Source organism: Carcharhinus amblyrhynchos, chromosome 6 (genome assembly GCF_965287045.1).
Source record: "Carcharhinus amblyrhynchos chromosome 6, sCarAmb.v2.hapA, whole genome shotgun sequence".
Taxonomy (NCBI): Eukaryota; Metazoa; Chordata; class Chondrichthyes; order Carcharhiniformes; family Carcharhinidae; genus Carcharhinus; species Carcharhinus amblyrhynchos.
Window position 1 is genome coordinate 87635825 of NC_137329.1, and position 14640 is coordinate 87650464.

At 43.7% G+C, this 14640-nt stretch overlaps 1 protein-coding gene across 1 annotated transcript in view; it reads right to left on the reverse strand.

Moving 5' to 3' along the window:
* Positions 1-1615: 1615 nt before the first annotated feature.
* The window catches only part of fbln1 (fibulin 1), a 204092-nt gene continuing 191067 nt past the window's right edge, over positions 1616-14640 (reverse strand). Inside the window, exon 17 of the mRNA XM_080190885.1 lies at positions 1616-4805. Within this exon, the coding sequence (XP_080047011.1) occupies positions 4666-4805 (140 nt within the window). The 3' untranslated portion in view covers positions 1616-4665. The remainder of the gene's footprint in view (positions 4806-14640) is intronic.

Genomic DNA, 14640 nt, shown 5'->3' on the forward strand with positions numbered 1-14640 from the left:
CATGATATAAATACATTTTTTTAAACGCGCAGTATCATCATACCCCTGAATGGGTTCTAGTCCATTGCTAGTTGCTAATGTTTTGCATTTCACGCCATATTTATCAAGTGTAGTTGTGATTGATATCAATAAATAGATGCACATCTGAATGTCTACATAACCAGAGTGTCAATACTATAGGTTATATTTCCCCTCTAAGATTCAGCATCTAATTTGACATCACTATTAAAATCCACTTGAATTTCAAAAACCATCATTGTGATGAATTTTATGGGGTGGGGCATATTGCTCACTGGTTGAAAAGCTGTTCTTGAGCTCACTGACTTTAAAAAAAAGCTGAACATTATTACATGAGGGACGACCCTAACAAGGTGAGAGTGTCCCTCCCACCTTAGAGAAAGGAAATCCTGCCCATTGAAAGCTGCTGTCCAATCTGATTGCTTGGCAGCTGATTAGTCCCAGTTGTACCAGAACACAGTAGTGCTGGGAATGAATACAAGGAAGTCCCCAGAAGAAGATCTATGGATGTGGGACTTATCGATAGGACTTATCTCATCAGGAAAGAATCAGGGATCCCAGGGAGGTAGGTGGTGTGTTGAATTTTGGAGTTTGGTGGGGAGGCACAAAGTGGAAAGTATGATTTTGGGTGGGGTTTCCAGTGGGCACAGGGAACCCCAAAGGAAGTATACACCTTCCTTCCTGCCTTTTAACCTGAGTTGCAAAAGTAATGGGCTGGCCTCCTTCATGGTGGAGACAGAATGAGGCTATTTATTGGCCAGTTAAGGGCAATTAGTCAGGCCCCTACCCCCAAACACCCTACTATGACTGGCAGCTTGGGAACACTCGGGAAGGTGGTAGGCTAGCCACTGGTTTTATTTAACGTGCTCGCAGCCCCTGTCTACAAATGCGCTGGTGGATGGCCAAAATATACCACTAACATGGGCAGCACAGTGGTTAGCACTGCTGCCTCACAGCGCCAGGGACTCTAGTTGGATTCCTGGCTTGGGTCACTGTCTGTGTAGAGTCTGCACGTTCTCCCAGTGTCTGCGTGGATTTCCTCTGGATGCTCCGGTTTTCTCCCACTGTCAGAAAAATGTGCTGGTTAGGTGCACTGGTCATGCTAAATTCTCCTTCAGTGTACCCAAACAGGCACCAGAGTATGACGACTAGGGAATTTTCATAGTAACTTCATTGCAGTGGTACTATAAGCCTACTTGTGACAATAATAAGTCAACTTTAGAAACTAACTTAACAGAAAACGAACAGAAAATTGATGTTCAAGTATGCTTAGTGAGTCATTGCAGTACAGCAGACAGTTTGCAATCACAAACAAGTGGCAAAGGTGCCTGGCTAGCAGACATGTCTGTCCTGAATGGTGTTGAGCTTCTTTCTTGTTGTTACAGTTGTATTGATTAGGCATGTGGTTAGTATCACATGAAACGCCTGAGTTAAAGTTTGGAGGTGAACTCCCAAACTTCTCAACTTCTTCCCCCCTCCTTCCTCATCCCACCCCTTCACCCTCCCCTCACTGCATATCTTCTTCCCACTTCCTTCTCCTGATTTTCAAAACATTACATGAACAAGTAAGGAATAAAAGACATTTCAAAGCTTTGATTAAAAGTAGTTTATTTTTTGTACATACACAGCAGACCCCTTCTTTCGAAGGAATGAATAAGTTGGTCCATACTGTCAGTTGCCCACCTCCAGGCAACATACAATGTCATATCACACAAGGACTCAGTCACAAGATTGACATCAAGTCTTCCATTTCCACTATTACATCAATTTCTTTTGCAAATCTGAACATTCATTATCCACTGGGGTTGAGGCAAAGTCTGAGAATAGTCAAACATGGTTACCTGGAAACTCCAACCCTTTCCAGCAGCAGTTATGTCCTTGATACAATATCTTGATCTGTATCTTAACACGGAATGGATAAACATATATAACTTCAGAAACATTTCTTTTTCAACTTAAGTTGGAAATAAACACAGTGTGGATTTTATAAAACAAGATGAATACATGAAAAGATGTGTGCTATTGGCGTATAATACTGTATTATAAGAATAGCACATGCTGTTTTATGGCGTGTTTGCCTTCAGAGGTGACTCATTTAACTGGTAGAATTGATCAAGTACTGGAAATATCTCACCAGTCTTGGACAATAGTATTAGTTATTGATAATCAAGCAATTGCATATATTTTGCTTATGGTGAGAGTTTGCATACAACTGTAAACATATTAGTTCAAATTCTGATGCAATTGCTGTTTTTTCAAATACAATGGCAACCAGCACAATGCGGAACCTTCTGTGGTTAGCATAAAAAAATCAAAAAAACCTGGGTAGAGCCAAATTTCTTTGCTCCTGTACATCCTTCTGAAGATCCCTGTTCCCAAACAGATCTTGAAACATTATAATGGTTACACCTCCAGACTATCAAGCCAGACTCATGAATATCCTGCAGTTTTGTTGTTCAAAATGACTTGATAACTAAATCCAGAATTTTTGCTACAGCAGGAAATAAAAAAATTACATGGTGTTTTATTGTAATTTATCCTTACAGAGACCTGCACTACTTTTTCAATTTTTTTGCTTGCATTTTTATGGTATCTGTACAAATCAATTAAAACTGAAAATCTTCCACAATTGCATGATCTTAGTAAGTATAGATGTTATCTAGTTAGGGGATTAGAAACATTAAGTTTCATTCTGCAATATCCTTGAATTCTATGTTGATTTATTTTTGTTTATGGCCATTTTTAAGTTCCTGTGATTATTATTGAGACAGGGTCAAAATTTGGACCTAAATAGCCATTGATAAAATGACACCAGGTTAAAGTCCAACAGGTTTATTTCGAATCATGAGCTTTTGGAGCACTGTTCCTTCATCGGGTAACTCACTCACCTGATGAAGGAGCAGCATTCCGAAAGCTCGTGATTCCAAATAAACCTGCTAGACTTCAACCTGGTATTGTGAGACTTCTTCCTGTGCCCACCTCAGTCCAATGCCGGCATCTCCACATCACTGGCAAAATATGTGCATGAATTTGGGGTATAACTTCCCAATTATGTCCCAACAAGAAATTCTAACCCCATGTTTTTTGAAACTATTGAAACAATAGGAACACTGCAATTGATTTTGAGGAATTTGGGGCTTGTAGAAATAATGAGCCCATTTTACTATCAAGTTGCACCCGTTATCAGTCGAAAAAATTTGGTAAAATCGGGCATGAGGCAAGTAGGGCAATCCATGCCTGCCTCTGTGTCGGTTCCCTCTTTATCAAGGCCCAAAAATGGCCACAATCAGGACTGCGCCCAAAATGGGTGCACCAGCCATGGGTGCATGAATTTAAATTGACTTAATGGGCTGCACACACAACTTTACCGGCACTTCCTCCTTTACCACCATGTTCGCCCATCCAGAATTGGCACAAAACAGTCATGCTCCACAAAAGTCCAATTTGGGTGCTCCAGTTAGTGAGGAATAAATGCCACGCATCCGACGGCTCTTTGCTTGAGATCAGTGAGGGAGGGGAGGTAGGGTCCATGCCACTCTGTCTGAGATTAGTGAGAGGGAAGTGGGGGATCCTTTGCCACTCTGCTTGAGATCAGTTAGGGGAAAGGAGGGTGTGCTGCAAATCAGCGAGGGGAAGGGAGGGTCTGCTGCCACTCTGTCTAAGATCAGTGAGGGGGAAAGTGTTGGTCCTCTGCCATTCTGCTTGTGATAAGTGAGGGGGAAGGGGGTTCCACTGCCACTCTGCCTGAGATTGGTGGAGTTGAAAGGGGAGGGACCTGTGATTGGTCTCAGTGGCAGAATAGGTCGGGGGATGAGGGGTCATAATATTGTGGGGGCGGGGCAATGTCTTTACCCGGCTGGAGAGCGATGTGGCAGGGGAGCTGCATTCTGTCATTTTTTTTCTGTGCATGCGCCGTTGGAGGCGCTGATCAGAGCACGTTAAGCAGGCTTATGCAGCATGATTCAGAATTGCTGATTTTTTTCAGGCAGAATAAGTATGGAGGTGTCTGAAAGTCAGATCTGAAACACTCCCAGTTTCAAATCCACCCAGCACTTAGAATCAAAATGGTAAAATAGGGCCCAATGAATATTGCTCACCTGTCATCCTCAGCACTACAAGTTATTTCGTTGAACTTATGTGGAATAACTCAGACTGTTTCAGAGCAGTGCAAACTATTAAAAGAAAACAGTCCGTAGCCAACTGTTTGGCTTATTTGACAAGCATTCAAATGCAATTCATACTCAAATAGTTCACTGCATCACAAAAACATATAGCATGTTAATGATAAAATTAATGTGTCATTGCTCAGCTGACTGCACACTTCAGGTATCAAGACTGTATATTTTTGATTGTCTCCCTGGCTTGTTCCATGCTGAAATTTATTTGTTCTAGGTATAAATCTACTTGAAAAATATTAATGCAATGAAGTGAATTTATTTTAAAATGTTTTATTTTAAATATAAATTTGAGAGAAAACATAGATCTTTGGTAAACATGCTGCTTTGCTAGAAGCATTCTAATCATATTGATGCTGGTGTTTAAGGAGCATAAATGAAGTACAGAAAATAATTTTTCCTGTGTTATTCAGTGGTTAACAGCTGTGGCCAGTTGTGATTGCTGCAGGTTACCTTTACATGAATAAAAACCCTAGAACCAGTATTCTGAGATGTAGATGATAACATACACAGTGTTGCGATGAGACAATTGTTTTGTCAGGTAGTAGTCCATTTCCAGCTTTAAGGTGGAAGTGAATGGTCCAACAATTGGTTTCACTATTCGAACAACACCTGGAAGGGGAAGAAAAGGGTAGGTAAGCATGAAGAAACGCTTAGCCATATAGAGTTGTAATTTTTGCCATTAATTAGTTCAGAAGCTTGGCTCAATACCTCTTCTTCATCTACAAGACTCAAGTCAGATATTTCACTCACCTGGATCAGTACAACTATAGCAAAGTGAAGGATGTTCAACACCATCCAGGACCCCTGCCACTGGTTTGTGACTGCAGTTTGTATTATCTGCATGATGCATTGCCTCAATTGGCTTATTTCAATATAATCTTTGTAGTATTAGAATGTTTGGAACAGAAGGGTTAATATGGGTCTGGGAAAACAGATATGTAGAGTCACTCGGGTGTAATAGATTATGATGGTGAGTCTGGTAAAAGTCGGCATGAAGATAGCACCTAGTCATGATTGTATTCTGTATAGATGTATATAGTTATGAGTTAGTTATTAATAAACAATCATTGTTTAATCATACAAGCCTCTAGACCTTTTCATAAAACAATATACAACCGTACAATATGGTGGCAGCAAGTGAAAGACCCCAAAATCCCTATCAGTGAATAAGTAAAGAAATTGCAATTTGACCTGAGCGAAGTGCGCCTATAATGAAGGTCTTGAATATATAGCTGGAGATTGTCTAAGAAGCTTCATTATAGATGTGGAGGCTGAAGGGCAGAAGAAAGATCCCGTATGTAGTGTAAAAGGACTCCACCAGAGGTCTGCTGTGAGACATGATTGAAGGCAGAGTCAAAGAATCTAGCCAAATCACAAAAGAATGAGCAAGCTTCAAGAAAAGGCTGAAATGAGCTTCTCAATGTTGTTTAATAAGCAGACAGCACAGGCAGACCAAAGAACGGCTGCAACCCAGATCCAGAATCAATGTCATAACACGTGACATCTGTGTGCAAATGAAAAAAAAAGAGAAATCAGAACAAAAAATCTGATTCAATTTGAACCCAGGCTCAGGAAAGTAACTAGCTGGTCAAAATGATTAATTGAAAAGATTTTCTGCAGAATTGCTGAGGTATAAAATAACTCCATAATTGTGATGTCGCCAAACCCCAATAGGCACAGGAAGCAAAAAATGATTACCATAATGTCATTTTTTAAAAAGTTATATTTTCTTGTGTTGAATATGCCCATGGATGGTACATCATCGCTGCCAGACCAAATAAGGTAGATGGAAGGGCCAGACCAGTGCAAAATTGGGTGTTAGGGGGAAGAAGATACTTGAGATATATGAAAGCATTAAGCTTGAATAAAGAAATCAGAGGCTGAGCAAGTGAACACAGTATATTCTGATGATCCAATAGCTGATTCCATAATTGTCAGACAAGGAATAAATGAACCGTCTGGTAACTTTGAAGAAATCATGAAGTCGTATGACATGTATTTTAACCTAAGAAACAATAACATTTTGGAGTGAGCAAAATCCAGTAAGGAAGTCCAAAAGATTAGGGAACCTGCAGACTCTTTCATAAATGAGTTTTATAGATTAGCTGAAAGGTGTGAGTGTGGTGACCTTAAGCTGAAGCTCATAAGTAAACCACAGTGTAGTGGGATGACAGATGGTACTCTTTTGGATGTACACCGATCTAAAGAAGATCTGCTTGAAAAAAGTTTTTCAGTTCCTCAGATAATTGTAAGTCTGCTAACAAAGCCGTTCCATTTTGTATGGTGAAATTAAACCGTGGTACAGACTAGCTTAGTAGTTTAGCTCATAAAGCAATGAAAGGGCAAGGGGAATTTAGGGCAAGGAAAGCAATACCCAAGCAAAATATGAGATAGTGGTAGACGTGTGGCCAAATGGCCCATCTAAAATGGCGATTTGTAAAGCGCTCCGGGACAATTGAGCAAGAACTAAAATGACAGACTGCAGTTTAAAGACAGAGACAAACAGGCTGCAACTCTGACAAGTGAATAAACAGGATATGGGTCATCTCCAGGATGAAAGACTTTATGGTCACACTGGGTTGTTTCATTTCCAGGATGAAAGAGACTTTCTGGTCACATTGGGTTGTGTACCAAACATAAGGGCACTGTGACCCCTTATTTAGGAGGGAGTATGTGACCTATGTGCCTCCAGCACCTACAAACATGGCCGTTGAGGACACACCCAGAGATTAGTGTGGCAGCACCTGATTGGACTCTTATCGATCGGGGGATCAAGTTCTGATCAATTGATTGGCAATGGCCAAAAGGGGCATGAAACCAAACAGGGTATGAAGGGTGCTGCGCACCCAGGAATCTTTCTCTCTCTCTGACCCCACGAACAAGCTACAACAATGGGACCATTGCCAGCGACGACCAGCACGAGGACAGCCACCTCACCCAAGAAGGAAGGAAGGAAGACCAGAGCCAGAGTGCCAGACCAGACCAAAAGACCAGACCACGCAGATGACTACCAAGACTAGCGCACAAATAAAGGCCAATGTCTGCTTGGGTACTTGCCAGTCACGCAAAGGTTTCGTATTGGATTTGAACTTTAGTATTTTCCTGTGAGATAACTTATTGTTGGTTGGGTGTGTGATTATTGATTATGTGGGTTTAAATAAATATTCGTTGTACTAATAAGATGTCTACTCTCAATTATTTGTCCACTGTGTAAAGGTTAAAACAGACTGAGCGGCAGACAATAACCGTATCAGTGCTGTGATGCCAAATTACCTCACAGGAGCCAGCAGTGTTCAGGAAACACTGTTCAGCTTTCACTGCAACTACGTGGAGTATTATAGAAAGATGTAAAAGTCCAAAACCTCGAGACATGTGGAGGATTCCAAACAAATCTAGAAGATAGATGAGTGACACCAAGAAGAAATCCAACAATGCTTTTTGGCAGAAATTAAGCATCCCAGATTCATATTTGGAATGCTGGTCATATCACAAATTTTAAAATAGGTAGAGGAGCCTGTCAGATAATGAACCATGGCTAGTAAAACGACGTTTGTAGCTACCAATGGTGCAGTTATATGAACCAGGACACAAGTTCAAGGTCGAAGGTATGTTGCAAGCAATGCCCTAATATAAAAACAAACTAAAATGGGAGATATTATATGTGCTCTGCAATCAAGGTCTGAATTTTATGCATGACGTATGCACATCGGGTGGAACCAGCATTGGCTACATTTTCCAGTACCAAGCGAGTTCATTAAGGAATGCGATATTTTGCTGGCTGACCACTTAAATGGTAGCCAGCATGAAATGCATCCACATAGGGTCAGCTAAGCTGGCGGGCACATAGCAGGTGGCAGTTTGGCACAAAGTTTAAAGACAATGAAGAAGGCAGGGACATTTGCATCTTGGTGGTTGCAGCACCAAGAATACGCAGCAGGTGGGCGGGAACTTCAAGTGGGCAACAAGCCCCCCCCCATTTTTTGGACAAAACCTGTGGAGATGGACAGCCAGGAGGAAATCCTCACGCTGAGGAAGGAAGGAACTGGCCATCACACCTCACCAAGAAGGTCTAAGCAGAGTTGGCAGCCGAGGTCAGCAGGCATGACTTAGTCCAGCAGACATAGATCCAATGCCAGAAATGGTTCAATGATCTTCTGAGTTTGGCAAGGGTGAGTTCTGAGTGGGTATTGTCCAGATGGGGGGACTGAGGAAGGGTGCCTGTCCATAGTTGCCTTTAACGTATGGGAATCAGGATGTTTCAGAACGTATCTACTCATGTGTGGAGAGAAACCTGATGACTTCGGTCCATCAAAGGGTTAGGTATGCAAAGGGTTTGGGAATATCCACATGCCTTGTGGAAGTGAAGATGGGTGGGAGGCAGCATGGTACAGTACTGGAGGTGGAGGGCTTATTATCAATGGAACTTTGCAATTAACTACAGAGGAAATGTAGCCATTACAATTCTGAAAGATCTGCCACAGGTGGTGAGGTGCTTAACGTGGCAATCCTCACCAGCCATGAACTGAGAGCTGGAGGATTTCAAGTGCGAGCAGGGAGGGAAGTCATCAGGTTGCAGAAGGGCTGGGATTGCAGGATGAGGGGGTGTGTTGTTGGGGGAGGCACCCACAAATGTAAGCTTAAGACATGGTAAGCACAGCAATGGGTTTATATTAGAGGCTTAAGTTTTGTTTCATATCATCGGTGTTTAAATCTGTCCCGATTGGATGTTTTTGGTTTGTTCAACATTCATATTGTAAAGTAAAATGACTACAAGCTCATAAGGCCTGAGTGTCCTATGTATTCGAGGGGTGTTTGCCTCATCAGTGCCAGGCAAGAGACATTTGGAACATCAGACTTTATTATGAAGGCATTCTTATGACATTGGGTTGATGACATTGTCATGTATGAGATGTTTGGGGTCAAGGTAGTGCCCATGAATTCAGACAAAATGCAGGCCTTGGCCACCTAGCTAAAGGACCATTGAATGAAGGCCTCCCTGAAAGTTCCTCATTTCAGGCTCTTTGAGCTCGTCATCTGCCTGCCCGATCTCTGCACCTGAGTCTTCATTGGATTCCTTCACTGAAGCTGGTGCACCTGCCTCAGTGTTCTCCTGGTTCAGTTGTTGCCACCCCTTAGAGAGAACAAAATTGTAAAGACCACATCAGACAATGATGATGAGCGATACACACTCTGGCAAATATTGCAGAGCATCCCAGGAGTGGTCCAGACATCAGAGCCTCATTTTCAACAAGCCAATTGTCCTCTCCACTTTGTGGATACAGAGCAGCATTTGTATCTCTCCTCCGCCTGTGTCCTCAGGTGTCACCTGAAAGGTGTCATCAGCTGTCTTTTCAAGGGATACCCCTTGTCACAAAACAAACATCCATTGAGGCAAGCTGGAGTGGCGACCAGTCTTGGCACTTGAGTGGTGCAGTATGAAGGCAACGTAGAAGCTGCAAAGCTACCTTGTAAAGGTCTGTAGAATCTGAACATTCATGAAGTGAAACCTCTATTGACAAAGGCACCCAGCTGGCTAGCAGGCACCTTGAGGGATAGCATCCATGCATGATAGCATGGATGCTATCAATGGTACCTTGGATGTGGAGGAATGCTGAAATTGTAGCAAAACCACTGGCCACTCAGCCTGACTTAATCCAGCCTGACATGGATGAATGTTCTCACCTGCCTGAACAGTGTCAGCCACCAGTTTGACGCAACTGTGTGCAGCTGACTGGGAGACTGCAAAGATCACCCACTGGAAAGATCCAGAGTCATAAAAGCTAAGTGCAACAGTGACATTGAGAGTCGTAGCATTGGATGTCCACCCACATAATTCCTCTGATCCAATCATCTGGCATATGGGCATGATGTCTTCCCTTGAAAGCTGGAGCCTCCTCAATACCAGACCTCAGTCATGTCAAAGTAGTTGGATTGCTGCCTGTATATTCTGGCAGTAAAAAGTCTGACAACACCAGGTTTAAGTCCAACCGATTTATTTGATAGTAAACTCACTAGCTTTCGAGGTTTCCCTCTTCTTCAGGTGAATTCCATTCACCTGAACTCACTAGCTTTTGAGGTTTCCCTCTTCTTCAGGTGAATGGAATTCACCTGAAGAAGAGGGAAACCTCGAAGGCTAGTGAGTTTACTATCAAATAAATCAGTTGGACTTAAACCTGGTGTTGTCAGACATTTTACTGTGTTTATCCCAGTCCAACGCCGGTATATCCACATCATGACTATTCTGGCAGTGCCTTTCTTGCCCTCCACGCTGACACTGAGCACCTTTCTAAGCATGTCATTGATAAGCAAATCAACTTTGTGTCGTTTTTGTTAGCGAGTTACTAGTCCAGGCAGGAGGGTGATGACAGCTCACTATGTGGCACTATGTGATGCTGCCCTGGTGCAATAACAGTCTGATTCCTACCTGTTATCTAATTGCACACTGGCACCCAGACCCATGTCTGAATGAGGGACAGGGGCACCACTGTGTAGCCCAATAACCTGGGGGTGGTGTTGAGGGGGGTCAGTCCCACGGTCCCATGGGTGATGAAGATGTCATCCAGGCTATGTGACACTGTAGACTTAGAGTCCCTGTCGCTGCTACTGCTTGAGATACTGGTGGGAACTGGGGCAGAGGAGCACAGACCATTGAGTCCTGCATCAGTGATGGGGGCCAGAAACCTCGCAACCCTAACGGCGTTTTGAATGGGCACCTGAGTACCTTGGTAGTCAGGGATCTGGCACCGTTATTTGGCACTGGACCCAGATGACTCTAGCAATAGGTACCGTCAGTGGACACTGGGTGGGCCGAAGACCCTCTCTTGCATTGAACAAGGATCTGAACCTTTATGGATATGGTTGGTGTATTGAGTTCCCTGTGGAGGCGAATCACAATCAGAGGAGTCACAGCTGTGGGGTGCAAGAACATTTATTAGCAATTTTTTACAGTGCATATTACCCTTCCCCTAACTACAGTGACTGCCTTCGCCCAAGCCCTCTTGGTGATGCAGCCCCTCAGCAATGGTCTGATATACTGGGCCATGCTTTCTAAACCCGCAGCTATGATCCTCTGTGCCTCTACCATGCTCCCAAGCTCCTCAGCCAAGGTCCTCTGTGATTCAGCCATGCCCTGGACCCTGTCACCCATGGCTATCATTTTCTGCCTCAGGCTTTCTACTGCAGCCACCTTGCGGTGTTGGCATGGGTGCCACACAATGTCAGAACCATCTCCTAAATCTGAAGGTGTAGGACTACTCCAAACAGCCTCACAATTGCAGGAATATTACTGACATCCCCTCCCGTAATCCCCAGATCCTCCTTTGCATCTCCAGCAGCTTTGTGAGAACTGAACCCAGCGGTCTGACATCTGGCTAGGGGTCAGCTGTTTTCTTGACTCCACAGACCTTCACCTGCCCAATACCTCAGATGTTCCCACCTCCACCTGATGTGCATCTACGGCTGTATGGTGCACATCAAAAAGTTTCCCAGAAGCCTCACCACTAACATGTCCCACCGTGGTGACTGTATCTGCATTTTTTATGGTGCTGGTGATACCTGTGTATCCCACTTTTCTCAACATTGTGACTCATAGAAATTTTAGGGGAAAATTCTGTTGCTCATCTGAAAACTCAGCAGGCTTGACACAGACAGATTGTGGAAAAATTCCACCCACCATGTCAATCTAGTCAACAAGGAAGCTTCATATTCCCAGTTTCAAGACAACACAACTGCTGGAAAGCTCCAAAATCTTTTAACAGATATGGCAGGAGCAGATGCGAGATGCAGAGTGCGTCTGCACCCTTCAGTGTTGCACACAGGGATGGCCACTGCAGAACCCAGATGACAATGTTATGAATATTTACCGCAATTGATGATCTGCTGTTGTACAATGTTATTTGTCAGTGTTTCTGCCAGTTTTTCTACAAGAAATCCACCAAGGCCATTTGGGCATCATTTTTTTTCTTTTTTTTCTTTTCAGAAAGTTTATTCTTGTTTTTACCCAGAGTAAAAAAACAAAAAAATGCCAGGCAAGATGTTGGAATGCTCCTCTTGCAGGATATTGGAGATCAGGGACACCTCCAGTATCCCTGATGACAACACCTGCAAAAGATGCATCCAGCTGCAGCTGCTAGCAAAGCGTGTTAGGGAACTGGAGAAGGAGCTTGATGACCTCCATCTAATTTGGGAGAATGAGAAGTATGTAGACCGTAGCTTTAGGGAGGTAGTTACACCTAAGCAGCAGAGCACAGGAAATTGGGTTCTGTAAAGAGAGGAAATGGAAATGTCAGAGGACAGGCAGAGCAGGGTTCCCCTGTGGCCATTCCCCTCCACAACAGGTATAATGAATTGGATACTGTTGTGGGGGATGCTTTACCTGGGACAAGCTGCGACAGCCGGAACTCTGATACTAAGTCTGGTTCTGCGGCACAAAAGGGTGGGAGGAAGAAGAGGAGAGCGGTAGTGATAGGGGATTCAGTGGTCAGAGGTACGGACAGGATGTTCTGTGGTCAGGACACAGACTTCCACATGGTTTGTTGCCAAGGTCAGGGATGTCTCTGATTGTGTGCACAGCGTTCTAAAGCGGGAAGGTGATCAGCCAGATGTCGTGGTACACATCGGTACCAATGACATAGGTAGGAAGAGTGAGGAGGTCCTAAAGAGAGAGTATAGAGATCTTGGAAGGAAGTTAAAAAGCAGGATCCCGTGGGTAGTAATCTCAGGATTGCTAGCTGTACTATGTGCCAGTGAGGGTAAGAGTAGGATGCTTGGGCAGATGAACACGTGACTGAGGAACTGGTGTAGGGGGCAGGGTTTCCGAGTTTTGGATCACTGGGACCTCTTCTGGGGCAGGTCGGACCTACACAAGAGAGACGGGTTACACCTGAACTACAAGGGGGCCAATATACTTGCAGGGAGGTTTGCTAATGTTATTGGGGAACGTTTAAACTAGATTTGGAGGGGGATGGGAACCAGAGTGCCAGAGCAGATAGTGGAGCGGGGATAAAAAGACAGGTTAATTCAAGCAAAATCACAAATGGAAGGGTTGAGTGTGGTGAAAATAATCTTTTGAGGTGTGCCTACTTCAATGACAGGAGTATTGTGGGGAAGGCAGATGAGCTGAAGGCGTGGATTGACACGTGGAAATATGACACTATAGCCATTAGTGAAACTTGGCTACAGGAGGGGCAGGACTGGCAGCTCAATGTTCCAGGGTTCCAATGTTTCAGGCATGATAGAGGCAGAGGGATAAAAGGTTGGGGGGGAGGAGGTGGCATTGTTGGTCGGGAAAAATGTTACAGCGGTACTCAGGCAGGATACATTAGGAAGCTTGTCTACAGAGGCCCTGTGGGTGGAGCTGAGAAACAGGAAAGGTATGACCACATTAATGGGGTTGTATTATACATGACCCAATAGTCAGTGAGAATTGGAGGAGCAAATCAGCAGAGAGATAGCTGACAACTCAAGAAACACAAAGTTGTGATAGTAGGGGATTTTAATTTTCCACATATAGATTGGGACTCGCATACTGTTAAAGGTTTAGACGGGGTAGAGTTTGTAAAATGTGTTCAGGAGAATTTTCTACATCAGTACATAGAGGTGCCAACTAGAGAGGATGTGATACTGGATCTCCTGTTGGGAAATGAGTTAGGGCAGGTGATGAATATGAGTGTGAGGGAATACTTTGGATCCAGTGATCATAATGCCATTAGTTTCAACCTGATCATGGATAAGCATAGATCTGGTTCTCGGGTTGAAGTTCTGAACAGGAAAAAGGCCAAATTTGATGAAACGAGAAGGGATCTGGGAAGTGTGGATTGGCACAGGCTGTTCTCTGATAAGGATGTAAATAGAAAGTGGGAGACCTTCAGAGGAGAAATTTTGAGAGTGCAGAGGTTGTATGTTCCTGTCAGGATTAAAGGCAAAGTAAATAGGAATAAGGAACCTTGGTTCTCGAGGGAGATTGTAACACTGATTAAGGGGAAGAGAGAGTTGTATGAAACATATAGGCAGCAAGGAACTGATCAGATGCTCGAAGAGTATAAAAAGTGCAAGAAGCTACTTAAGAGGGAAATCAGGAGGGCTAAAAGAAGACATGAGGTTGCTTTGGCAGACAGAGTGAAGGAAAATCCAAAGAGCTTCTATAGGTATGTTAGGAGCAAAAGAATAGTGAGGGATAAAATTGGTCCTCTTGAAGACCAGAGTGGTAGACTGTGTATGGAACCAAAAGAGATGGGGGAGATACTAAATGGGTTTTTTGCATCTGTATTTACTGAGGAAATGGGCATGGAGTCTACGGAAATAGGGCAAACAGGTAGGGAGGTCATGGAACCTTTCCAGATTAAAGGGGAGATGCTGGCTGTCTTGAGGCAAATCAGAGTGGATAAAGCCCCAGGACCAGATAGGGTATTCCCATGGACCTTGAGGGAGGCTAGTGTTGAACTTG